The sequence below is a fragment of the Neolamprologus multifasciatus genome, chromosome 6 (genome assembly GCF_963576455.1).
Source record: "Neolamprologus multifasciatus chromosome 6, fNeoMul1.2, whole genome shotgun sequence".
Lineage (NCBI taxonomy): Eukaryota > Metazoa > Chordata > Actinopteri > Cichliformes > Cichlidae > Neolamprologus > Neolamprologus multifasciatus.
The window spans coordinates 14,792,687-14,820,031 of record NC_140444.1 but is presented as its reverse complement, the minus strand read 5'-3'; the positions used below and the strand labels follow the sequence as shown (position 1 = coordinate 14,820,031).

At 42.0% G+C, this 27,345-nt stretch overlaps 1 protein-coding gene across 2 annotated transcripts; it reads left to right on the top strand.

The window, feature by feature from the left end:
• The first annotated feature begins 1,503 nt into the window (after nt 1-1,503).
• LOC146516664 (myosin-9-like) lies at nt 1,504-26,058 on the top strand. Of its 2 annotated transcripts, XM_085161502.1 has the most exons (43): nt 1,504-1,785; nt 5,376-5,566; nt 5,663-5,803; nt 5,916-6,072; nt 6,248-6,275; nt 7,608-7,701; nt 8,086-8,106; nt 9,389-9,481; nt 10,689-10,752; nt 11,149-11,247; nt 11,574-11,717; nt 12,324-12,419; nt 12,541-12,617; nt 12,699-12,893; nt 13,552-13,725; nt 13,921-14,094; nt 14,836-14,950; nt 15,109-15,299; nt 15,511-15,632; nt 16,432-16,501; nt 16,623-16,783; nt 16,921-17,029; nt 17,311-17,442; nt 17,603-17,809; nt 17,906-18,043; nt 18,177-18,300; nt 18,383-18,554; nt 18,657-18,869; nt 19,100-19,244; nt 19,327-19,533; nt 19,686-19,790; nt 20,052-20,204; nt 20,324-20,572; nt 20,888-21,100; nt 21,190-21,402; nt 21,729-21,890; nt 22,093-22,221; nt 22,490-22,578; nt 22,759-22,882; nt 24,112-24,320; nt 24,401-24,509; nt 24,627-24,799; nt 25,191-26,058. In XM_085161502.1, the coding sequence occupies exons 2-43, from the start codon at nt 5,381-5,383 to the stop codon at nt 25,294-25,296; spliced, it is 5,883 nt and encodes a 1,960-aa protein (XP_085017628.1). In that variant the 5' UTR covers nt 1,504-1,785; nt 5,376-5,380; the 3' UTR covers nt 25,297-26,058. The 2 variants fall into 2 exon arrangements, with proteins under 2 accessions (XP_085017628.1, XP_085017629.1); XM_085161503.1 differs by lacking the exon at nt 8,086-8,106.
• The last annotated feature ends 1,287 nt before the right edge of the window (nt 26,059-27,345 follow it).

The window sequence follows — 27,345 nt, the reverse complement described above, 5'->3', positions numbered from 1 at the left end:
AAGGCATTTACAGTGAAGGGTTATGTGTAAAACATTTAAGGATTACTTTCATCCACCAGGTGGGACAAATCTATTCACAGTAATCCTAACTTTAAGTGTGTATGCTTAATTTTATTGCCTACAGGTTAAACCAGTTAAAGACACACACACACACACACACACACACCAGTCAGGTATTCATATCTTGTGGGAACATCTAATTGACATAATGGTTTCCCTAACAATAACCCTAAATTTAACCCAATTTAACCATTTCCCTAAAACCACATTTTGAGTCTCAAAAATGCCTTTAACTTGTCCCCACAAGTAAAGTAAACTTCCAACTTTTGGTCCCCACAAAGATATGATTACACACAGCCTGTCTGTTTCGTTCATGCTGCGACCTGCTGCTCCTACATTTTTGCTCATCTTTGATGTGTGTCAGGTCTTTAACAGCAGCGGGATTGGGGCTTGGGGGTAAAGACAGGGCTCGAAACGAAAGTTACACCACAGCGAGACCTCGCAACAATACACCCCGCCTCCTTCCGCCCCTGAGCGCTGCGCCTTCTCTCTTTCTGGAAATCTCTGACCTTATAAGGTAGGAAATTAAACCAGAACCTCATTGGTGAACGGGAGACAAGGTACAGGTAAACGTTTGGCCTTGTTTAGGATGTGCTCGGATGTTTGTGAAAACAGCTCTTGTTTCTATTACTTCAGTTTTCCTTAGAATGTAATTTGTTGTTACAGATAAAAAACACCCTGTCAGAAACACGGTGCAAAGGCCCACTGTGGCTGACACGTCTGCAGTGATAGTGGGGCCAATCAGCTTCCTCTTAAAAAATTAAATGATAAAAACAGGAACACACTTTGTGCACCAAACTTACATGTTAGTTTACATGCGGCAGTCATTAATGACACATGAGAGGTGCCACACATCTAGTCCTGTTGCAGGTACAGACCCAGACTCTGCATCCCCCCGCTCTATAGGGAGCAGTGATCTTGCACCAGTGAACATTTCGACATTCCTCCTCAGAGTCTAACTTACAGTTGTTGATCCTTTTTAAACATTTGAGCACTTCCACATGTTCAATGAGGGTTAGTCCCTGAAAGCCTTTGGTTGTTTTTCCAGTACTGCTGTGGAAGACAACAGGTATTTATTTAAGCTGTGCATTCATTATTGATAGACAATCATATCATGTCAGGAAAAAAACTGACAAGGAACTTAAGTGAGTCATAATTTTAAATTAGTCATTTTTTCATTAGACATAGCTTTTCATAATAAGTGGAGGATGTTAGTGAGTATGGTCTGTCAAACTGTATTTTCCATTTTCTGTTTCATTATCAACATTCGCCGCATCAAAATTGGCATGGTAAACTCTGATCTATGCACTTTTTGTTTGTTTTATAAAAAAAATTTCATCCGGGTTGTAAAATAACAAACCTCTTCCTTTTTGATTCAGAGCGACTCGCAAGTCCGCGTTTTTACGTGGAGCACTTGAACACTTCACCGCGCGAGCAGGGGGCGGGGCCGTTGGCTTACCTGCGAAAAATAAAACTGGGCCGATCCCAGGTGGAGTCGACGCGTCCTCGCTGATCCAAGCCTGAGCAGCAGGAGCGCTTGACGGAGCGGACAGCCGGCCGAAGACGCGACGAAGAGGAGCGGAGAGGTGGTGTTTTTGTGGCCCCTCCTGAGCAGCTGCTTGTTTTGTGAAGGTGTCGAGAAGGAGGTGGTGGAGGAGGACTGCTGCAAACACGAACGCAGGAAGGCGACTCATCACACCTGCAGTGCCTGTAGCTGAAAATCAGGTGTGTCCCCTCGTTTCCTGCAGGTAGAGAGATAAAAATGCTTTAGCTGTAGCGAAGACTTCAAAGTAAGAAATTAAGAGATAAGATATGTAATGGCTCACACCTGGGCAGGTTCTCTCGTCAGGTGAAGCGCGTGCTCCATTATCGTCTCATTGACTGCTGAATTATTTCTACAACAATTTAAACTTTAAAAGTTTTATTTTGGTGGCCTGTATGAACTGAGTGGAAGGCTGCATGAAGTGATGACGATGACAATATGGCACAAACAAAATTTGAAGTAATTTGAGGTACCAAGAGCTCATGTTTGCCTTATTTACCGAGTTTAATGCAGTTTTTGTCATTGTTGCACAAGGTGAGTTGTTTGACTTCCTTCATGTAACAAACTGCACACACCCAGCTGCTATGTCTGTCGCAGGCCAGAAAATTGGAGAGCAGACACCAAAGAGGACAAAGAGTAGTGCAGCAGCACATACATTAATTATTTATTTATTTTAAAAGATCCCTTTTTTTTTTACTTTTTTAAAAAAATTGTATGAAGGGCATATCTTGCAAAAACCGGTTGCTGATCATAATCAATTCTTCCTCTTTTGTAATTAAATTTCACTGTGACCACAAAATCAGCCAAGGTCCTGCAGAAAAAAACGCCATGTCACCCTCAGTGTCAGTCAGCTCTCTGCCTGTTACACAAAGTGAAATGCAAAACATCTTCGGCTTAAAGTTGACTTTTCTGTTTTAACCTGTTTTTCACTCGTCCATCTACATCTTCCAGCCACGATCGTTTCACATATCAAACATCTTGTGACTGCAGTCACATTTTAAACAATTCTCAACAACATCTCCTCAGTCTGTCACCCCACCGGCCTCGTATCACAAGCCAGGCTGCAGACGACAGGACTCATGTTCTGTGTTAGGTAAGAGCCACAGAAGCCCGGATAAAGCCGGGATTGACTTGCGGCCAAGAACAAAAGAGAGCAGGCGAGTGGAGGAGATGCTGAAAACGTGATGAAGAACACAAGAGAGGTGGATTAAACGGGCCCTTGCAGACAATAGGAGAGCGTGTGCTGTGTTTGAGGGTGGAGCTGTTTCCAGATGTGGTCAAGCTTCATCCCGACCTCAGCGGAGGTTCACCAGGACACGGCTTTCGATAGCTAATGTTTGGATTTTAATTATAAAAGGAACAGAGAATACTGAAGTAGCTCATTTTGTTATTTTGTTCCACCGTGTCAAAATGTGCAAAGGCACTGTGTGCAACTTCCTGAGGAAGTTGGCCTGTTGGTGGCTTCATCAAAAAAGCCACATACATGTGAATCTAAAAAGTTTAGAGTAAAAGACTTTAGCCGTCCTAGCTTAGCTTCACGCAGACGACGCTCTGCAGGATTTCAGTCCTGAATTAAAGCAGAGGAAATGTCAGTGTGTTCCTCTTCCTCCCCCACTTATCTTCAAGACTTTGAGCACATAATGAACTTAGGAGAGACACAGATGACACCTTCTCCACTGATCCCTTTTATCCCTCACTCTAAGCGCACTCGCACACTCTATCTGTGCCTTTATCTCTGCACAGAAACAAACACACACACCGCTCTGCTGGTTTTTTCCATCATCCACCCTCTGATCCAAGAGACGTCGGCTCCCCTGAATGAGTCTCAGCATCGAGGGTGTGCAGGCTGCGCTCATGATGAACAATCTTACAGGCCAACTTATCATTTCAGGATCATTCGATAAAACCGACCTGCATTTATATCCTTAATCGGTGAAGGATGGTGTTGATGTGTGGAAAACTTTATCTTCTACCTACAGTATCTACACTGAGTGTGATGTTTTGAGTTCTTTCCCGACCTCTTTGCTTAGAGTTCAGTAGTTTCCGCCCTGCGTTATGCAGCTGAAACATTGGTTTTCTAATGTTTGATTTTTCTAATATGACTTCAGGAAGGGGAAATGTTCCACTAGCTTAAGTCATCTAAAGGCTTTGAACATCAGGGGTGAGAACCAGTTCCAAATAGTTTGATCTATGAGAAACTTATCGTCTCCTTTTATCAGTGCTGGTTTGTCGCTCTTATTTTTGTGCAACAAACGAAGTGGAGTTGTTGCACGCTTCAGTGATAGACAGGCCTTTTTCTTGACAGAAAATGAAACGGTTGTTTAGTGGGCACGACTCAAAGCTCTAAGCTGTAAGTAAAAGATTATAAATCAGTGTTAATCTGAACAAACTCTTTTAATGGGGGGAAAAAACTGGCTGTCAATAACTTTAATTTGCATTCACCATGTGCAAAATTTCTTGGCAAGGTCACATCCAGTTGATTATTTATTTAGGTTTTTAAAGTCTTTCAGAGCATTTCTTTTTCTTTCTGCAGCCCCGAGTACTTCTCCAGGGTGTGGCTGGGGAATAATCACATTTCTCCACCTGTCCAGACTTGCTCCGACATTCCTTTCTACCACTCTGAGTGCAAAAGCGTCCCTCCACAGACCTCCGTCAGGCTTTTTACATATAGGCTCTACACAGAGCAGCATAGCTGCACATTTATCACCTGTGCTGGAACAGAGGGTCACGGATGATGAGCAGGAGTTGGGAATTTGTGGAATTCTGTGTAATGAGTTGGTGAGGAAGGAATGCGGGCCTGATGGGGAACAAAAGATGGACAGGTAGAAAAATAAAAGCAGTCGTACAGCAGAGCACAGCTGAAAAGAGATTAATCATTTTGTCTGACTGCGATGAGCCTCGGGTCAATAATGTGATCCTGACATTAGTATCTGGATTGATTGGCTGTCCCAGCTCTGGTTTAAAGTTAAAGGTGGTTGCAGGAAAAGAGGCTACATGGTCATAATGACACTGCAGGGAACAGCTGCAGAGCAGATGTCCAAACCTGTGGTGCAGTTCAGTTCTCATCATCTTCAAAAAGAACACAAACGCACACATAAGATGAGGTAGCACAGTCCTCAGTATTGGTGGTCTGATCTGAATCATGAATCTGAATATTTTTATTTACTCAGAGTTATTTCATTTGTCTTTAATTCATTTACAACACAAAAGAGACAACAGGAAGGATGACGTGCAACAAAGCTGCCACTGTGAACACACTGCGTTCAGTGTCGTAAGCCTGCCTTTATGTAGAAATCTTTCAATGAATCAAACGTGCACCGTCACTTGGATGGTCTTAAATCTTGCGCAACAATAAATGGGTTTTTTTTTGTACAGCCTGTGTAGATGACTTGGACTCATGAGTTATCTGTGTTTTAAATTGTATTTTTGCCTCGACTGTGGTTTTGAGGTTGGTAAACTCTGCAGCGTCTCTGGGAGCTTGTGATTCGAGACTCAAGAGTTTGTTCGCTGTACCTGCAAGAAATTCTGTCAAAATAATCTAGCGCATCATATCTCTAGCCCTTAATCTCACAGAAACGGCTGCTGTAATGTGCGTACCCCCCTGTAAGGAGGTATTTTTAATTCTCACAGAAAGTTTATTTTTAAATTTAAATTTATTTTTTGCCCCAATAATTTCAGTGCTCTTGTCTGTAAGATGTGAAAGATCAGACTGTCACAGTGTTTTGATATTTGTTAAAACGCTCTTGTTCTGTTTGTTTTGTTTTTTTAAAAGCTACCATGACGGATGCAGACAAGTTCCTGTATGGGGACCGCGGTGCGGTGACCGACCCTCTGGCTCAGGCCGACTGGGCCACCAAGAAGCTGGTGTGGGTCCCCAGTGAGAAGATGGGTTTTGAGGCCGGCTCCATCAAAGAGGAGAAGGGAGACGAGTGCGTGGTGGAGCTGACGGACTCTGGCAAGAAGGTGAAACTGAAGAATCAACAAGCCTGCGTTGCAGTGTGTACTTTTTACTGTCCCAGCCTTGTTCAGGAAGCCTGACTCTGCTTCTGTTAATCTCAGGTGAAATTCAACAAGGATGATATTCAGAAGATGAACCCACCCAAATTCAACAAGGTGGAGGACATGGCGGAGCTCACCTGCCTGAACGAGGCCTCTGTGCTGCACAACCTCAAGGAGAGATACTACTCCGGACTCATCTATGTGAGTGGGCAGGGATCTGTTTTTGTTGCATTTTAATGTCACCGATCTTCCTGAAATCGATGTTGCTGCTGCTCCTCGTCGACTGATTGGTCTCGTGTTGTCTCTCGCGCAGACGTACTCCGGCCTTTTCTGCGTTGTGATCAACCCGTACAAACACCTGCCCATCTACAGCGAGGATATCGTGAACATGTACAAGGGCAAGAAGAGGCACGAGATGCCCCCTCACATCTACGCCATCACAGACACGGCCTACAGGAGCATGATGCAGGGTAAGGCAGCTGTAAAATTAGTTTTAAACACGTCCATACCCCATCAGGTCAATGATGTACCGTACAAGGATGTAATTAGAAATTTACTGGCACACTTAAGGAAAAAAATAATGTTTAAAATGTCACACACTTCACCTTAGTTTCTGATCTGGAGTCTCATCTTTCTCTTTTACAGATCGTGAAGATCAGTCCATCCTCTGCACGCAAGTCTTTTTCTTTTTTTGTTCTTTTTTTTGTTTTGTTTTGTTTTTGCAAAATACAAATTGCAATCATTGCATCATCCCCCCCCCCTTTTGTTTGGGCTACTTTTTTTTTTTTTTTTTCTCCTTCTTCCTTGTAGCGGAAAGTTTGACATCATGCGTTATATACAGTGCCTAATATTTAGTCTAGAAGTTTCATTTTCAGAGCAAAACTTTAAGCTTTTTTTGTTTTTTTAATTAAAAAAATTTGATGTCTCAGTTTTTAGAAGTGTCCTCCTTCATGCTAACACTGTAGTAAAGCTTAAGGAGGTCTTCTGTTAGACACTTGACTAAATTATTTGATTGTTCTAGACTCCCAAAGGCCATAAAAACACTGTCATTACCTCAGTTGAAGGTGGCGATGGTGCACCTGTCAATACTTCATGAAATAAAACAAAGCACATGACACGTTACAGCCAACACGCAGAAGCAGAGCGTGGAAAAGTCCACCCCACATTCACTGGGGTTTGTGGGCATTAGTTTATTCACAGCTGTCTTAAAGTCTGAAGCAAACACCACCACACTGGGTTTGGTGAGGTGTGTAGTGGTATGTCATATTTGAGTCTTCATCAATGTGATGCTGACAAGACTTTCTCCACTCTTGTCTCGTCTGTCCAAAGAACACTGCTATGTTCAGATATAACTTTGCAACAGATGTTATTTTCTCCTGGCAGATCTTCCAAACAGCCGTATTTGTTCAATCTTTTTCTAACTATACTGTTGTGAACTTTAATATTTCAAGTGGTGCATGGTCTGACTTTGGAGTGGCTCTCCTGGGAAGATTGTCAGTTTTGAGTGCTTTGTTTGGAAATGACCGTGTAACCCCACGCTGACAGGCAGCAGCATCTGATTCTCTAAAATCGCTGCTGATGTCTTTCCTCGTCATCATCACAATAACTCGCATCTGAATGCGTCAGACCTGCAAACTGGCGAAACTTCTGCTTTTACAGAGGCACTCAATACTCGCTGATGATCAGTCAATAAAGTGCATTTAAATAGCGGCACCTGGCTGCTACTTACAATCTTAATTCCTGTAGAAGCAGCAAAGGTGTACTTTAGTTTTTCACACACTGCTTCTGCATTTTGGCTTAGTTTTTATTAAATAAATGTCTTATGCCTTAAGGTTATGCTGATATAAATCCATAGAATTGCATCATATATCACTTTAACCTCAAACTGCATCAGTATTTACTTAAATTTCTGCAAATTGATATTTTTCTGTCTTGTTGTTGCTTTTACTTCAGTTATCAATTGCAAATGAATCATAATGCATGTGTGTAAATCTCTCTGCTGCAGTGGGGAGTCAGGAGCAGGAAAAACGGAAAACACCAAGAAAGTCATTCAGTATCTTGCTCATGTCGCCTCATCCTTCAAGTCGAAAAAAGACCAGGTTAGTAAATCATCGTCGCTTCCTTTTGCACAAACGTTGAATTACCTGGTCCTCCCTCCCCTCTCCTGACATCAAGTATCAGTAGATTTACTCAAGGAAGCTGTGTGCGACTGCATTCCTATTTCAGGCCTCGACGTGCCCGCCTCACCTCTGCGGCGGTTCCAGCTGAAGCAGAACGCAGATGTGTTTGTGCACGTGTGTGTTCATGTACTACTCATGTTAAATGTAGGTTATTCAGCAGGACCGGACATGAGCTGCTTTATTAATCATTTCTTGAGTCACCAGGTGACAGCAGGTTTCCTCTGCAGTCATGTAATACTTGCACTGAAGATGGCATCAAATATGTTCAACTTTCTTTTTTTTTTTCTTCTACTTTTTCTCCAGGGCTCTGCTGTGTTGTCACATGTGAGTTCATTTATGACCTCATAAATGTCCACTTAAGTTTTCTCTACTAACCATTTTTTTTTTCTTCACATTGAAGAAAATGCATTCAAGATTACACAAAACTAACCATTATAATGGCTTCAAAGGAGCAGCTTGGGGAATTGTGCTTTCTGGCTGAGGAAAGACCACTTGTATTTTCATTAAGATCAAGCAGTTAGCTTTGGAAAAAGACTTAAAGCATGTGGAAACTGCAAACCCACAAAACATGTTATTTCATCTTAGTTTCAGCTGTATAACAACACAATTTTACCAAGCAGGAATGCACAAAACTTCCCATTAAAAACAGCACTTTCCATATTTTGTATTTATTATATAACAGTGCACACAGTTGGCTGTGTACAGGGTGTAAAATGATAAGATTAAGATTAGTAACTTCCAATCGAGGCCACTCTGATGGTTTCAACTGAATATTATTTTACAAATTTGAGTTTTATTGATTACATTTTTAATTAACCAGATGTTTATGATCAACAACTCAGCAATTTGTTCCAAAAACTTAAAGCAAATTTAAAAAGCCTAAGGCCAATAACTTTTTTTTTCTTTTTTTTTCCCCCCGCTCCTTCCAAGTGCTGCACTTTCTCACTGATTCTCGTTATTTGGGTTCAGTTTTTGCCTAATAATAAAGACGGCTACACTGCAAAAATAAAAATTTCATTCACATTAAAGAATCTGTGTTTTGAGGAAATGAAGGGAAACGAGACAACAGAGCAGCTGAGCAGTAATTTTATCTGAGGCTGAACTGCACAATAGTGTTTGTCTGTGAAACATTTCCCACTCCACCCACCAGCAGTTTTTTGTTTTTTTTTAAAACTCGCTCTCTGTTTTCTCAGTCGCTGCGATTTTTGTCATTGTTGTGTGACTGTATACAGATTGTTGGATTCTACCTGCATTTCCTTTTGGGGTTTTTGACTAACTTGCATGTGTGCTGCTTGTGATCCCTTGTTTGTGCATGCATGGACAGAAAATCTTACAGGAATTTTGTGCTTGAGCAGGCTTGCTGTGCAGTGGGAATGTGCAGTAGTGTGTAATAATGACTTTTCCTGAGGCTGTTGTTTTAATTTGCAGACACAATTGTTTTTGATAAAGTAAATAAGTCGCTGCACACATTTGTTTTTCCGCTCGCTAGTCACAGAGCTGCAGGGAAAAGTGGTCTAAACTTGCACTTGCTTAACCAGCGTCCATCTGAGTGTCACATTAAACCACTGAATCCAACTCTGTTGTGGCTCTGACTTCTCTCTGTCAGGGGGAACTGGAGAAGCAGCTGCTGCAAGCAAACCCGATCCTGGAGGCCTTTGGCAACGCAAAGACTGTAAAGAATGACAACTCCTCAAGATTTGTAAGAGCTGCTCTTTTTCCATTTTCTTTAAATTTTCAAAACAAGCTTTGAAAAGGGTTAAAACAGCAGAAGCTACCAACTTTTTCTGCCTAGCATGTATGAAGCAACAACACTTGAACTTAGGATGAATGCAAAAGCCCCACCTGTCTGCTTATACACCTGCAGACTTTGAGTCTTTTTTTTTTTTCTTTTTTTTAATTTTCTTTTTAAATTATGCAAACGGTAATTATGAAGTCTAAGTGCTTGAAATGAAGGCATCCGGACTTCTCTCTGTAGTTCTTGAAGATGTTTCTCCTCTGATCCAGGAGGTCTTTTCAGTTTTTAAAAACTGATGGAGAGTCACAGATATTTAATGCAAGTTAGATACCAAGTCCTGAGAGTTGCCGACCCACCCACCCTGTAATCATGCGAGTCATTAAGGGTCACATGAGCCAAGGTGTGAGTGGGGAAGAGATTTCAAGACTCCGTCGTAGATCTGAGCGCTGCTGTTCAGTGACGCTCATTCACAGTGGACGTAGATGGCCTCATTCTCTCCTTTGAAACAGTGTAACGTGTGAACATGTCGTTCCTTTCAAGCACTTGAACTACTGCAACCCGGATGACCGAGAACCGGGAAATCCAGTAGAAACAACCAGGGTTTTTAAACTTTTCAGTCAAACTCAGGACATATTTTGGAAGAATCACATTGACATTCAAGAGTCACGTTTTGTTTTGTTTGTTTTTATTGGTTTTTTTGGGTTTTTTTTATTAAATGTGGTGCACATCAGGTTTTGTTTTTGTTTTTTACATTTTATTGTCACATGTGCAGTAAAGACACTTATTTCTGTCCGATAAAATTATTCCCTCCAAAACACCAAATCCCCAAATAAACATACATAACCAAAACAAATAATTAAAAAAAAAAAAATTCCAATAGTGTAGTTTTCTTTGTTTTTTGTAGTTGTATTTCTTAAATAGTACTTGCAATAGAAATATCAAATTTGAAAGAATCTGAGCTACAAAAGGTTATCTACATGTTTATACAACTACCAGGAAATGGTCCACCTTGGATCTCACACTGGTGAAAATGCTGCCTGAGTAGAAGTTCCTGCTGTTTGGTCCAAATGTGTTGATTATTTTCAGACAAAGTCTATAAGAGTTTGGTGAAAATTGACTTAATATCTCTTTGTGGTGGATTAAAAAATAATTTAAATTAAATCTTTTTCAGGGAAAATTCATCAGGATCAACTTTGATGTCAATGGTTACATCGTTGGAGCCAACATTGAAACTTGTATCCTTTTGAAACTTGATTTCTTCTGGCCTAATCAGAAAAAAGAGCTAATGATCTCTTGAACTCTTACACCTCTTTCCCAGGGGCGCCATTGACGGTGAGCCAAGAGGGGCACTGGCCACCCTCACAAATGTAAAAATTCTGGAGGCGTCTCTGCTCTTTGCCAAACCTTGCACCTGTTAAGTTTTGATTTATGCATCATTAAAAGTAGTCTGGACATTTGGCCTTCCTGTAAGAAAAGGACTGAAGTTCAGATAAAGTGATGAATAAAATCTGAGGGCTTCAAAGGTGCCAAACAGATCAAATTAATCACTTTACCATGAACTGGTTTTTCTTATAGATGACGCTGTGCTGCTGCTCTTCCTTTTGCTGTTTTGTCCTTGATTGAATTGTCAGATCTTTTGGAGAAGTCTCGAGCTGTGAGACAAGCTAAAGACGAGAGGAGCTTCCACATCTTCTACTACATGCTGACGGGAGCCGGGGAGAAGCTGCGCTGTGAGCACTGAAACTCTTTTCTCACAGCATGAATGTAATGAGAGGCTGCACAGAGCCAAGTAACTGTGCCAGCCCTGCCAGCTGCATGTGCTTTACATTTTTAATCACTGCGATCTATGAAGAACTCATAGTAATGCATCAGAAATGGCCGACTTGGGCCGCTATGATGGAGCTTCACTTTTTCTTCACTCCGTCGTTATAGCCACTGCAACTGCAGAGCTCTGTTTGCGGTTGAGCCAATGCAAGGCCCAAATCTTCAGCTTTACAGAAATAAAATGAAGAGTACTTGGTGAATAAATCTCTCTCTCCTTCTCGTTATTATCCAGCGGAGTTGTGTTTGGAGGATTACAGCAAGTACCGTTTCCTGTCCAACGGACACGTGACCATTCCCGGGCAGCAGGACAAAGACCTGTACGCCGAAACCATGGAGGCCTTTAACATCATGAGCATCCCAGATGAGGAAATAACTGGTACTTATAATTTTGTTTTAACTATCGGTTAGTCTGCAAGTTAATTTTGTGACTAATTGATTTTAATAATGCTTTTTAAGGTTTTCCACACACGTCTTACCTCGTGGTGGTGTTGTGGGTTTTTTTTGTTTTGTTTCTCAAATCTCACATTTTTAGGCATTAATTTATTTTAAATTCCAATGAAATGCTATTTTATGTTCTTTAAATAAGATGGGTGACAAGTTCAAGAAAAGACTTTAATGCATGTGATTTGGTGTGACATCACCATGATGCTGTTGCACAAACTTGGGAAAGGCTAGAAAAGCTTTGGGAAGTTGGGTCAGGTCGTGTATAGAGTAGACATACTACTTATACAACTCAAGGTTAATTTTAGTCTGAACAACCTTACACCATGACCTCCTACACCATTCAGTTGTTGCGGGCTGGGTCTCGGGAGGTGGACGTCAGGTTATGTGTAAGGTTACAGCGCAGGGTTAAAAATTGCGTTCTAGTTATGCCTTAAGTCCAGACTTATCAGATATGCCAGATAAGTCCGAATATCTTTTGGGTGTTTTTAATTTGCGAGGTGACCAGACATGCAGACACTGACTCTTGTTTCTTGGTCAGGCCTGTTGAAGGTGGTGTCTGCCGTGCTGCAGTTGGGGAACATGACTTTCAAAAAGGAGCGCAACTCTGACCAGGCCTCCTTGCCCAATGACACCGGTATACGCATTTACACACACCACCATCGTCTTGTCCTCTATGCGTGCCTTCAGCTGCATGCCATTTCATTCACGCATCAACCTTTGCATGCTCCAATATGATACCCGTGTTTCACCCCCAGCTGCTCAGAAAGTGTGCCACCTACTCGGCATCAATGTGACCGACTTCACACGAGCCATCTTGTCTCCAAGAATCAAGGTCTGAAAATCTGTGATCGTTGTGGTGTCATGTCATTTTAGGAACACATTTCATCGACATGTGTCCTGTTCCTTTCTCCAGGTTGGTAGGGACTATGTGCAGAAGGCCCAGACTCAGGAGCAGGCCGAGTTTGCAGTCGAGGCTCTGGCCAAAGCCTCCTACGAGAGGATGTTCCGCTGGCTGGTCATGAGAATCAATAAGGCCTTGGATAAGACCAAGAGGCAGGGAGCCTCTTTCATTGGTATCTTGGATATTGCTGGATTTGAGATCTTTGAGGTACATTTAGACTTAAATATTGTCTGTTTGATTTTGCATCCTGCAGAGAGAGGAGGGGGGAAGAGTTCAATCAAAATAATACAAGCAGATGAGTTTAAATACCAGGGATCCACCAGCCGAAGCAAGGGACAATCAACATCTGTAACAGGATAGCAGTGAGAGTGAAAGGGAAGGTTTACAAGATGAAGATGCTCAGATTTTCATCGGGGGTGAGCAGAACGGTCAAGATTACAAATGAGTTCGTCAGAGAGGGAGAGCCCAGGCTGAGTGGTTTGGACACGGAGAGATGAGGGATGGTGAATATACTGGACAAAAGGATGTTAAAGATGGAGCTGCCAGGTAGGAGAAAAGGAGGACCACACAAAAGTTTCATGGATGTAGGGAGGGACATGCAGAGGGTTGGGAGTAGGAGAGGATCTGTAGTGGTGAGCCTTAAAGGGAGCAGCCGAAAGATTTAACTTGTGTATATACTTCTATACTACACCAAGTTTAGCAATTCAAACTGTGTAACCTCATGATTTTTCAGCATAAATATTATAAATGTAAATTATTTAAAAAATAATCAGTTTATTTCTACAAGGGAAAAATGTTTTATTTTCCATTTACTGAAACGACTCTGTCCTTGTTTTGTTTTTGTTTGTTTTTTTTTTTCCTGCAGCTGAACTCGTTTGAGCAGCTCTGCATCAACTACACCAATGAGAAGCTGCAGCAGCTCTTCAACCACACCATGTTCATCCTGGAGCAGGAGGAGTACCAGAGGGAGGGCATTGAGTGGAGCTTCATCGACTTCGGCCTCGACCTGCAGCCCTGCATCGACCTCATTGAAAAACCTGTATGTTAGCTTATAGTTGTCATTTCTCCTCCGGCAGTAACGGTCTTAACCTGGAGCGACACCTCTGATTAATTACGTGTGTTCTGCAGAAACTTGCGCTAACGTTCTTCACAGCAAACAGTTGTGCAATAATTGTGGCATGGAAACCAAACTTCATGATTAAGTGGATTCCTCTGAAGTGTGCGTGTGTTACAGGCCGGTCCTCCTGGTATCCTGGCCCTGCTGGATGAAGAGTGCTGGTTCCCCAAAGCCACTGACAAGTCGTTTGTGGAGAAGGTGTCTCAGGAGCAGGGCTCACACCCCAAGTTCCAGAAACCCAAAAAACTCAAGGATGATGCAGATTTCTGCATCATTCACTATGCTGGAAAGGTCAGATGTGAAATAATTTTTTTATTTTAGTCTTAATTAGTATTTATTTTAATAAATAAATGATACACAACAACATTTTTAGTAGTAGTTACTGAAATCTTGTAAATTCTGTTCCTGAACCTGTAAATAAGCCTTGAAATCCCTGTTGCTGTATTATCTCACAAGTATACAAACTACTTTGGGAGTGATGGACAAAGTAAACTTATAATACATGTATTTCCGGCTCCTTACTACTTTGCACTATTGCTATTCTTAAATGATGAGTGTAATTTTCAGATACTCGAACGCTGTATTTGAGTCAGATGACGGTCACTTTGTGATGTTTTTGAAAGGGAGTTTTTCCTTCCCACCGTCGCCGAGTGTTTTCTCATAGATTATCTGGTTATTTGGCTTTTTTCCGTTGCAACACGAAGCACCTTTTAACAACTGTAACTTGGGGATTTATAAATAAAACTGAAAAATATTAAGGTCACAACTTGAGTAATGTACTTTCTACGTGCCACTAGATGGCAGCAAAATGACAGCCCACACAGCATTCATCCATCAGTGTATTTTCTGAACCGCTTATCCAGTTCAGGGTCACAGAATACAAAAACACATTTACCAGGTGCATGATTTATTCATTGCAGCAAAGCATCAGGTTCATAATTCTTTCTATATAAAATGGGGCATTTGAAGCACAAACTTAAAAATAAGGCCGAGTTTGCTGATCATCCTGTGTTTTACATCCGTCTCCTGCAGGTGGACTACAAGGCAAACGCATGGCTGATGAAGAACATGGATCCTCTGAATGAGTGTGTGGCCACTTTGCTCAACCAGTCTACAGACAAGTTTACCTCTGACTTGTGGAAAGATGGTAGGTCATGTGACTGACTTTATCTGTGTATCCAAGAGGCCCAGTTCTTTGAGTGTGGGGCATAAAAATTTAGCTTCACTAGTGTCAGCACCATTAAGAGCCAAGTCACACAATGATCAACACAGCTGAACTCAGTTGTGCTCTGTGCATCTTAACAGTGGATCGTATCGTCGGCCTGGATAAGGTGGCAGGAATGTCGGACTCTGCGCAGGGTGCGTTCAAAACTCGAAAGGGTATGTTCCGCACCGTGGGTCAGCTTTACAAGGAGCAGCTGACTAACCTCATGACCACCCTTAGAAACACCAACCCCAATTTTGTCCGCTGCATCATCCCAAACCACGAGAAGAAGGTACTGAATAAACAAACTGATGCCACACTCGATGAATTTCTCAGCACTGCAGGTGCAGATAAACTGTTACATCAGTCACGTGTTGTGATTAAAACTGATCATGTGCATCTGCCAACTTGAGCCTGTTTATCTGAACCGTGAAACTGACAGCATCTCTAGGATTAATAAATGGAACACATGAATCCATCTTTTCAATCGTTTCTTCCTCCAGGCTGGGAAACTGGAAGCTCACCTGGTTCTGGACCAGCTCAGGTGTAACGGAGTCTTAGAGGGGATTCGGATCTGCAGACAGGGCTTCCCCAACCGCATCGTCTTCCAGGAGTTCAGACAGAGGTAGGTTTTTTAGAACAACAACAAAATAGCAGATTGTTGTTGTTTTGTTTTTTTTTGTTATCTTTTTTTAATTAATTTTTTTATACATTTATATAAGAGGTTTAGGTTCATTTTTGCCCACTGCTAAAACTCTCCCATGAGGGCATTTCATACAAGAATGATGGGCTGTTATTTAAATTGTATTCATTCTTTAAATGCTGTAAATGTTGATATCCTAATTAAACCACCTCAGTGTCTAAGTAGAACAACAGCAGTCTGAATGCTAAATAAACTCCAAATTATTTTCTCCTTAACTTGAGGCAACAACTTGTTTTTGTTTTTTTTTTGTTTTTTTAATGTGTAATTGGGGAAAATATCTCCCCTTTAGGAAATGGTTATATTAATTTATCTTGCAGTGCAAAAACTAAAAATGTAAACTGGAGCAAAACACATGTCTGGTCAAATCTACATACAAATCCTTATTCTTAGTTTTCTTGCAAATAAACAAACTGAACCAGTGTCACAACATATGTAGGTCACAAACATGAAAATAAATGATCTACATTCAATTTTAATCAGAAGTATTCAGGGTGTCCCGTTTACTTCTGCACACTTAACACGTCATGTACACAACATAAAGTGTTGTGTACTTTTTTTTTTCTTTTTTTTGGGGGGGGGGGCTTTCCAAACAGGAAAGGACAGGGAAAAAAACCAGCCTATTTGTTCCATTACATGGATTTGATTTTACAGATTAGTTTTAACCCTGAAAGTGTCAGTCTTTTTATCTGCTGATTGATTTAACGGTGATCTTCTCTCTCAGGTATGAAATCCTCACACCTACCGCTATTCCAAAGGGATTTATGGACGGCAAGCAAGCCTGTGTGCTCATGGTAAGAACAACACAATCAATAGATCAGCTGTAGAAGCTTTCAATTTATCATAAGAGGAAGAGGACTCATCACAAGTCTTGTTTTATGTTTCACTGAAACACTTCCCTGTTCTGCATGTCAGATCAAAGCCCTGGAGCTCGACCCAAACCTGTTCCGCATCGGCCAGAGCAAAGTGTTCTTCAGGGCTGGAGTCCTGGCCTACCTGGAGGAGGAGAGGGACATAAAGATCACTGATGTGATCATCAGCTTCCAGGCCTGGTGCAGAGGATATGTGGCCCGCAAGTATGAGACATCAGCTATTTTATTTTATTTCAGCTAGCACCTTTGCACATGGGCAACATTGGAGCATGCTGTGATTTCTTACTCAGTTCTCATAATCTGGTCTGCAGGGTAATCTTTATTTGTTATTCTAATTATAGAGCGTTCACCAAGAGACAGCAGCAGCTGACAGCCATGAGGGTTATCCAGCGAAACTGTGCCGCCTATCTCAAACTCAGGAACTGGCAGTGGTGGAGACTTTTCACCAAGGTAACAGACGAATATTGTTTTTTGTTTTTATGGGGTTTTTTTTGGTTTTTTTCATGGGTGGGGTTAGAGATATGACTTGGGACAAACGTAAGCAGACCAGATTAATTGGTTTCAAGGCCACTCCCTGTGTGACAAATGACATTAATTAAATTAATTAATTAGTTTTAAGAGTTTACCTGAACTTGCCAAACTGTCTCCAATCAGGTTTTGTTATTTTAGTGTTAGTATGTTCACTCTTTTTGCTTTCACCATTTCACCACTTTTTTTTTTTCCTCCTCCAGGTGAAGCCTCTGCTGCAGATAAGTCGGAAGGACGAGGAGATGCTGGCAAAGGAAGAGGAGCTGATTAAGGTGAAGGAGAAACAAGAGCAGGCTGAGGAGCTGATCAAAGAATATGCGGCCAAGCAGCAACAGGTAAGAATCACATATTAACCTTTTGATCAGTTAAATTTTCTCTTGTGTGAATGTGGCAAAGTTTAAACCGAGAACATAAAAAAAAATTCATAACAACACATGTGTCACAATGAGAAGTCTTCTGAAGCTTGGAGATTTAACCTTTGTTCTCCTCTGGTAGCTGAATGCAGAGAAAGCGGCTCTTCAGGAGCAGCTTCAGGCTGAGACGGACCTCTGTGCCGAGGCTGAGGAGGTGCGATCCCGTCTGACCATCAAGAAGCAGGAGCTGGAGGAAATCCTCCACGAAATGGAGTCTCGCCTGGAGGAAGAGGAGGAGAGGGTCGTTCAGATGCAAAATGAGAGAAAAAAGATGCAGCAGAACATCACGGTCTGTAAAGTCCTGGCGACATGCTTTAAGAGAAATCAAAATGTTCTTTTGGAAAGGTTATTAATATCATTTATTTGTATTTATTGGTTCATACAGGAGCTCGAACAGCAGCTGGATGAGGAGGAAGCAGCCAGGCAGAAGCTCCAGATGGAGAAAGTGACTACAGATGCCAAGCTGAAGAAACAGGAGGAGGACATCATGGTGCTGGATGACCAGAACAACAAGCTTAACAAGGTGTTGTACATCATGCTAACATCCCCATACTGATGATTTCACAATAAAATATATATATTTCTTTAACCCTGAAATATTCCAGCAGAATAACAACAATTTAAATGTTCATATGTTTTATGCATTTTTACCTCAGGAGAAAAAACTGCTGGAGGAGAGGGTTTCAGAGTTCACCACCAACCTTGCTGAGGAGGAAGAGAAGTCCAAAAGCTTGCAGAAACTCAAGAATAAACATGAAGCCATGATCACAGATTTGGAGGGCAAGTGTTTATCATTGAGGTTTTTTTGAATCCACTGTGAGTCGATTGCAGTTTTTCCTACTTTTTTTTTTTCTTAATGCAGAACGTCTGAGAAAAGAGGAGAAGGTGCGCCAGGAGTTGGAGAAGAACCGACGTAAACTTGAGGGAGACTCGACTGAGCTCCATGACCAGATTGCAGACCTGCAGGCCCAGATTGCTGAACTCAGAGCTCAGCTGGCCAAAAAAGAGGAGGAACTCCTGGCTGCACTTGCTAGGTTAGTCCAATACTTAATTCATTTAGGGTAGGGTTAGGGTAACCCTAACTAACAAAAGGAAGACTGGCTTTGTTTTATTAACTCTTTCTGCCTAACCTCCAGGATTGAGGAAGAATCTGCAGCCAAGAACACGGCCCAGAAGAAGATAAGAGAGCTTGAGGCCCAGATCTCAGAGCTCCAGGAGGACCTGGAGATGGAGAGGCAGGCACGGACCAAGTCTGAGAAACAACGGCGAGACCTCGGAGAGGAGCTGGAGGCACTCAAGACTGAGCTGGAGGACACTTTGGATACCACTGCAGCACAGCAGGAGCTGAGGTGACAGTCAGGCTTGCATAGATGTGACCCAACAATTTATTGGAAAATGAGATGACCAATTCCTTTGAAGTTCTGGACCTTAAGTCTGTTTATGTTTACTTGAACAATACAAGTCTGTATGTTAGCAGATTCAAGACTAAGATAGAAAGCCCTTCATCAGTTACTGAATGTAAACTAACTGTTTGAGCTTTGTGCTTCTGGTCATTTATTTCCTCCTTCTGTCCATGCAGGAGCAAGCGTGAAAGTGAGGTGGCCCAGCTGAAGAAGACACTCGAGGATGAGGCCAAGGCTCATGAGCAGCAGATGGTCGATATGAGGCAAAAACACAGTCAGGCATTCGATGAGCTCAACGAACAGCTGGAGCAGGCCAAAAAGGTTATTTAAAAACTGGTCAGAAGATGGAGGTGTCAGCATTCATCTTTAAAAAAATAAATAAAAATGTTTGTTGCTCCTGCAGAACAAAGCATCAGTGGAGAAAACAAAGCATGCCCTGGAGAGCGAGTTGAATGAGCTGCAGATCGAGCTGAAGACTCTGACTCAAGGTAAGGGGGACTCGGAACACCGTCGCAAGAAGGCCGAAACCCAGGTTCAAGAACTGCAGGTCAAATCTGGAGAAAGTGAGCGCCAGCGGAAGGAGCTCGCCGACAAGATAACCAAGATGCAGGTATGACTAGTCATCTGGAAGGGGTGATTTATTTAAGGGGTAGAAGGTTGATTTAACTGCTTGTACAGGAGGAGGATGTAGCTGCAAATGAATTGTTATTTAATGGACTTCTCTTTTTTTTTTTTTTTTTTTCTTTCTTTCATCATATCTAGTCAGAGTTGGACAATGCAAACAGCCTTTTGAGTGCAGCAGAGGGCAAGAACATCAAATCCAGCAAGGACCTTTCTTCAGTGGAGTCTCAGCTGCAGGATGCACAGGTGAAAATGCCAAAATTCGTTATTACTTCTAATGAAAAGGGTTTATTTATTTAGTTTATATGCTATAAAACTTAGCTATACATATTATATTCAAGGACAGAAAATGCAGAAATAATCATTTCATGTTACTTTTTTGTATAAAGAAAGATTTTTAATAAAAGTAATTCAGGGTGGACATCACTGGTCGAAGTCCTGAGCAAACCAGTAATAAAAGTTATTGTACTTTTCGGATTATATTGTTCTATTTCTTTCACTGAACAGGAGCTACTTCAAGAGGAGACTCGTCAGAAGCTCTCCCTCTCCACACGCCTGAGGCAGCTGGAGGAGGAGAAGAACAGCCTGCGGGAGATGCTGGAGGAGGGGGAGGAAAACAAGAAGAACGTGGAGAAGCAGGTTTCCACTCTGCAGACCCAGGTCGGTCCACAATGCAATACAACACAGCAGCCAATAGAGATCTTCTCCTCTGCTGTAACCTTGATTCAGTTACCACAGGTCAAGAACGTCTACAAATGTTTCTTTTTCCCCCGCCTCAGTTGGCGGACATGAAGAAGAAGCTGGAATACGAGGCCTCGTCGCTGGAGGGGGCCGAGGAGAACCGCAAGAAAATCCAGCGGGAGTTGGAGAGCATGACACTGCAGCTGGAGGAAAAGACGGCAGCATATGACAAACTGGACAAGACAAAAACCCGTTTACAGCAGGAGCTGGATGACCTCATGGTGGACCAGGACCATCTGAGGCAGATCGTGTCCAACCTGGAGAAAAAGCAGAAGAAGTTTGATCAGGTATCAAAGGGCCATAAGAGCAGACTGTTTCCTACTGTTCTAGTAAGATGTGATTAGTGGTTATATTTCTTTCTTTAATATGCATATAAAGTCAGATTGTTGTTGTGTATGAAGGATTGTTTGCTCAACACAGTAACGGAGAAAGTAAAGAACAGAGACGTTGACAAAGTCATGTACCTCTCACACATAATCGATTTTAAAATCTTAAGGGTGTGGTAGAGTAACCTGATTTCTCAGCCACTTGAGTTGAAGAAGAAAGTGGATCTTTTGCTTCACAAATGAAGCAATTTATTTCTGCTGTTCTTCTCCTGTTAGATGCTGGCAGAGGAAAAAAGTATTTCTACTCGGTACGCTGAGGAACGCGACAAGGCTGAGGCTGAAGCCAGAGAGAAGGAGACACGAGCACTGAATCTGGCTCGTGAGCTGGAGACCATGACGACCCTGAAGGACGAGTTGGACCGAACCAACAAACAGTTCAAAGCTGAGATGGAAGACTTGGTCTCGTCCAAAGACGACGTCGGCAAGAATGTAAGACGGTGCCGGCGTCTCAGCAGAAGTTAGTCATGAGCAACACTTTACTCAAAATCTGTTTATCAATGCAAACTGCTCACCTTCAGGTTCATGACCTGGAGAAATCCAAGCGTGCCATGGAGCAGCAGCTGGAGGAGATGAAAATCCAGCTGGAGGAGCTCGAGGATGAGTTGCAGCTCACAGAAGATGCCAAGCTACGTCTGGAGGTCAACCTGCAGGCCATGAAGACCCAGTTTGAGCGAGACCTGCAGGCCAGAGACGAGCAGGGAGAAGAGAGGAGGAAGCAGCTTGTTAAACAGGTTCCACAGAGAATTTACAAACATATTGTGGCAAGCAGAGGAATCTTTACAAGAAAGCACCACACAGGGATTGAGCTCACTGTTTGACCCCCAAGCTGGTAGGGGGAGCTCCTTATTAAACACTTGCTTGTGCTACACTGTGCTTCAAGGGTCAAAACAGCATAACCGAACTCACTTATGGTACTGCATCTAAACAGCAGCACATGTCCCAAGGCATGATGGGAGAACTCTAGCAGCTCCCCCAACACGCCACAAAATAATTACTTTCCAGATATATAATATTTGGCTGAGCCATGATTTCTTTCTTGCCCGTTTTAACCTCGAAGGTGCGAGAGATGGAGGTTGAGCTGGAAGATGAGCGCAGGCAGCGCGCTCTAGCCCTCTCATCTAAGAAGAAACTGGAGACGGACCTGGCCGACCTTGAAGCCCAGATCGATGCTGCCAACAAGGGACGCGATGACGCCCTCAAACAGCTGAAAAAACTCCAGGTAAAATATGCAAGCATGCATCCATAAACACAACACAGAATGTAATACAGAGACTTGCCACTCCAAAATTAGACTATTATACACTTACAGATGCCATAAAACCAATTACCGCCCATTGTCATAGTTTTTAATTTTTTGTAAAATGAGCTGACAGCCTGTATTTAAAGGTTCACCTTAAATACATTTCATGTCCACACTCCAGGCCCAAATGAAAGATATAATGAAAGAGCTGGATGAGCTTCGTTTGTCCAGAGATGAAGCTGTCAACGAAGCCAAAGAGAGTGAGAAGAAGCTCAAGTCCTTGGAGGCGTCTATGCTGCACTCCCAGGAGGTATGGAGATGAAATGGCGATTACAGAGTGACGTAACTGTGTGAGAAAATTAGCCAACATAACTGATATTTAAGAGCTAGACGCTTCTTGCAAAGCTTCCTCAGGGATGACTTTATGTATTCCAGTCTGCTTTTCTGGAGTCAGAACTCTAGAATGGGTCTTCATTTAATGCAAATGATTACTCTGCAACACATTGAAAATGTTCTCAATCTTACTGTTTACATGTAACTCTGTAGTATGTTTAACTTGTGCCTAATATTTCCTCCAGGAACTGTCCGCTGCAGAAAAACTCAAGAGACAGGCTCAGACCGAGAGGGATGAGCTCCAGGATGAGCTGAACGGCAACAACACAAAGATGTATGAATGAAATACTGGCGTGTGTGTGTGTGTGTGTGTGTGTGATCACGAATGGTAAAATTAAATATGGAAACTCAGATTTCAGGAACAACTTTGAGTCTTACTTTTGCCTGCACAGGCTACATGTTTGTCTCGGGACACCATTAAGCGTCACCTTCTCTCTTCCTCATTTGTTTGCAGTTCTCAGCTGAATGATGACAAGCGAAGGCTGGAGGCTCGTATAGCTGAGCTCGAAGGGGAACTCGAGGAGGAACAGCTCAACACTGAAATGGTCAACGATCGCCTGAGGAGAAGCACACAGCAGGTAGAAACCTGTTGATTGTTAACATCTTATTTTATAAGTAGGGCAAATATTTAATTGTAAGTGTTTCTATTGGTTATCACAGGAATAAAGTGAACACTTCAGTTGAGTAGGTTTAAGAATACATAAAACTGGTAAAAAAAAAAATGAAAGGGGTTGCCTTTCATGAGTCTGACACAATATCAGATTTTCACTACACGATTAATCATCAGAATCAGAATACTTTATTAATCCCTAAGGAAATTATGTGGGTTACAGTTGCTCCAAGATGGTAACAGTGGCAGACTAAACTATTTGAACAATTCAGTATGTTAAGAACAGCACTAATGTATACAAATCGCTTAATTATAAACATCAAGAATTTACAGAGGTGATTATAAATAAATATCAAGAATATTGACAAGAATATTACAGAGGCAGAATATATGACATTTGACTCGAACCTGTGAACTTTGTCATTTGCTATTTTACTGTAGAGTGTGTGCCAAAAGGGTGTAACTATTGCAGTGTTTTACAGTGTGTTAGATGGAGGAGTCCTACAGGGAGATGGCTACAGGCAGGAATGATGTCCTGTGTCATTCAGTGGGGCTTTTTGTAATCTCAGTCTCTCACTGAACGTGCTCCTGTGATTAGCCAGCGCGTCATAGAGTGGGTGGGAGGTATTCAGCATTGTCTTATCTTGGACAACATCCGCCTCTCAGACACCACCCCGAGGGAGTCCAGCTCCATCCCTATAATATTACTGGCCTTTTGGGTCACTTTATTGAGTCTGTTGGCATCTGTGACCCTCAACCTGCTCCCCCAGCATGCAACAGCATAGAGGATCGCACTGACCACAGCTGACTCGTAAAAGATCCGGAGCATTTCCAACAGATGTTGAAGGACCTCAGCCGCCCCAAAAAATAAAGATGCTGGCCTTTCCTGTAAATTGCAGTGGTGTTTTTAACCCAGTCCAGTTTATTGTCTATGTATACTCCAAGGTATTTTTAGTCCTCCACAATGTCCACAGACTCAGACCCAACATGAACAGTTTATGAAAGACTCCACAACAATTTTGCAGTTGTTGTGAAAAGTTGGTTGTTGTGCAAGTTTATTCATCTGTAAAGTGTTTAGAAAAACTGAGTTTGAATTGTTGAATTGCATCTAACTTTAACTATGAAGGCACTGGATTGGTTACAGAATTTGGCATGTGGTTATCAGCAGTACGGTAACTCTCCTGTGTGTCTGACAAGGTCGATCAGCTGACCTCAGACATGAGCACAGAGCGCAGCAACTCCCAGCAGCTGGAGGGCGCTCGCTCACAGCTGGATCGCCAGAACAAGGAGCTGAAACTGAAGCTGCAGGAGCTTGAAGGAACCATCAAGTCAAAGTACAAGTTCACCATCACCAGCCTAGAGGCCAAGATTGCCCAGTTGGAAGAACAGCTCGACGTAGAGTCAAAGTGAGGGGCGATGAAATGTACCATTTGTTTTATATACTGCATTGGCTTTCTTACTGCAACACATCTCTCGTTTACTGCAGGGAGCGTCAGCAGGCCTCCAGGCTGACGAGACGCACAGAGAAGAAGCTGAAAGAGGTGCTGGTACAGATAGATGACGAGAGGCGCAACATGGATCAGTACAAAGATCAGGTTAACCCAATCACGCTTTACTTGTAATTTCAAAGTTATTGGAGGACTAAGACATTCTGATATTTAAGCCTGATTCCTTGCTAATGTGCTTGTTCCCACACTGACTATTCTCCGCAGGCTGAAAAGGCAAATATCCGAATGCGTCAGCTGAAACGTCAGGTAGAGGAATCAGAGGAGGAGTTGACAAGAGCCAATGCCTACCGCAGGAAGCTGCAGAGGGAGCTGGATGATGCAGCTGAGTCAGCAGACTCGATGAACCGTGAAGTGTCCACTCTGAAGAGCAAGCTTAGGTAGTGGCATTTGTCGGGGAACTCATGTGGTTTTTGTTTTTTTTTTTGTTTTTTTTACATGAAAATTCTTGTTTCCAAAAAGGAAATTTGTTTTATATTCCATGTTGCCGAGAGTACAGACATTATAATGACCACGTGCATTCAAAGCACAAAATCTACATTGATTATAGGCATGGCTGCTGCACTAACTTGATGTCCACAATCCTGTAGGCTGCTATTAAGAACCTTGAAACTTTTAAACTTGCAATATGCAGAGTGTCAGACCAAGTCCAGGATATGAGATTTCTTAAAGCTTGAGGCAATCCAGGACTAAAGCACAAAGTGAAGGATGCCCAAAATCCAAAAGTGCTACACTTGTGTTTTAATGTTTGTTTGTTTTCTTTTTCTTAAGGCGTGGAGACGTGTCTCACACTCTGCGACATAACCTGAATCGTATTGGGGACAGCGACGATGATAGCGGACACCCGAGTGAATCATCTGAACGTGCAGCTGAGTGAAAAGCAGGACAAGAAGCCAGGAGGGAAATTCAGACCACAAAAATAATGCATATAAATGTAACCTTGCATCCCCTCCCTCCCCTCATCCTGCTTTAAGTGTAATGCATTTCTATTTGGCCAAATCTTACTCATCTCAGCAAGTGTTTTCTATGAAAGCTTTACATATATAAACTTTCTTAGTATATTTTTCTACTTAACGTGTATGTCATAACACATATCACTGTTTAAACAAACATTCCAGTTTCCATTTGATCTGAGATGGAGGTCGATGTGTTGATTTAAATGGGGGGGAGAAAAAAAAACATTGTCACTTTGTGCTAGTTTTGGACACTCTGGGAGTTTTTGTGCTTCACACTGTGCTGGTGTCAGTATAAAGTTGGTACTGTATGCCCTTCCTCTCACTCTGTTAATACCTCAGCCAGATTGCACAATCCCAACTCAAACACTTAAGACTGAAATGTTCAGATCTTTCTAAGTGGAATGCAGTAATATAGGTGGTTAGCCCCCACGCACTGGCTTTATACTTTACTGGTGTTGGGTCATCATGTATTGGATCTGTCTCCTGTTTTGTGCTATGCTTTGCAGCTGAAATGGTTTCTATTGGCACATTAGTTTCTACCTGCTGAACTTGCCCTATTTTAGGTAAATACCTGCCACTCTATTAACCAAGAAATTGCAAGACACCGATGCCAATATTGTAAGGCTGTTCTACATTTTATAAAATGCCTTAAATGAAATAAATGGAGAATAAATGCATCTGAATCTTGTGTCTTGTGAGATTATTCACTTTGAGCTGTAGTTGATTCAGAGTCGGCCTTTGGGCTGCTTTCTGTAATCATGTGTCCACTTTATAATGGCTGAAAGGTTCTGTGGGACAATCTGCAGATTTTAAAACTTGAAATCTTGGGGTTTCCAAATTGTTCCCTCTTTGTTATGGTGTGTGTTGTGGTTTTGTTTTGTATTTTTCTGGGCAAAATGTTGCGCAACTCCATGTTGGGTACTCAAAGTACCCAAAGGAGCAGTTGCAAAGCTTCAGGGAAGATGTTATTTTGGCCAACAATGCTCACATTTCACTGTTGTGGCCTTCATCAGCACAAAATCAGACATGCAGAGCTGTGTTGCTGTGGTGACCCCTTGTGAAAACACAGGCTGCCAAAATTAGTTTACTTTCATTTAAACTTGGCACAAGTGGTTTGATCAATTAGAATTTTGTAATAATGCTTCTTGGTAATACATGCTATGCTATTGGAAATCCTGGTTATTTCCCTGTAAGTGTTGTCACCTTTGTTTGAGCAGCAGACTTGAGTATGTGGGTTGCACCCATGAGAAACTTGCCAAACCTTTGCCAATGGCAAACTGCTTATTCTGCTATTAACTCTTGCTTGGTGGTGTTTATTGGAATCGGACGCCTTTAAAAGACTGTCAAAGTGTTTGTAAAATCTTCTTTGGCTGCTCCCTTTAGGGGTCGCCACAGGAAATCATCTGCCTCCTACATTCTTGAAGCTTCCCTGTGGTCTTCCTATTTTCCTCCTGCCTGGCAGCTCAATCTTGAAAATCCTTTGTCAAATATATCTCGACCATGGCTCACCTCAACACGTCACTACCCTTTTCTCTAAACAGCTCAACCAGAGCTGTCCCTCTGGTATACTCAGCAAGTGGTGATTATTCTAAACCTATAATAATGAAAGAAAATATCAAGTAAACCTTGTTGATGTTGCAATGTTCATCTTCTGTGGAACAGCAGCGCCATCTTGAGGCTATTGTCAGAAATGCAGAAACTTACATTTTACAGTGCATGCATGTCCTGGTTTGTGCTCTAAAATAAAAACTAGGAGGAGATATTCAAATTATCTGTGTTTAAATAATTAGAATATTTAATCATTTACGTATAAAAACGGCAAACTGTTTTTTATACGTAAAGGATACGTTCTGCTATAGCAAAACGGCCAAAATACAATTATAGCCAAATAAAAGTGAATGTGACAGAAATAGATAAATAAATGATAAATCACTGTAAGCAGATAAACTCAATTATGTAGAAAAAGTCAA

Coding starts and splice junctions, on each gene's coding strand:
- LOC146516664 (XM_085161502.1), top strand. CDS start 5,381: ATGACGGATGCAGACAAGTTCCTGTATGGGGACCGCGGTGCGGTGACC. Junction 17,810..17,905: donor AGATGCAGCAGAACATCACG/GTCTGTAAAGTC, acceptor TGGTTCATACAG/GAGCTCGAACAGCAGCTGGA. Junction 18,044..18,176: donor AGAACAACAAGCTTAACAAG/GTGTTGTACATC, acceptor TTTTTACCTCAG/GAGAAAAAACTGCTGGAGGA.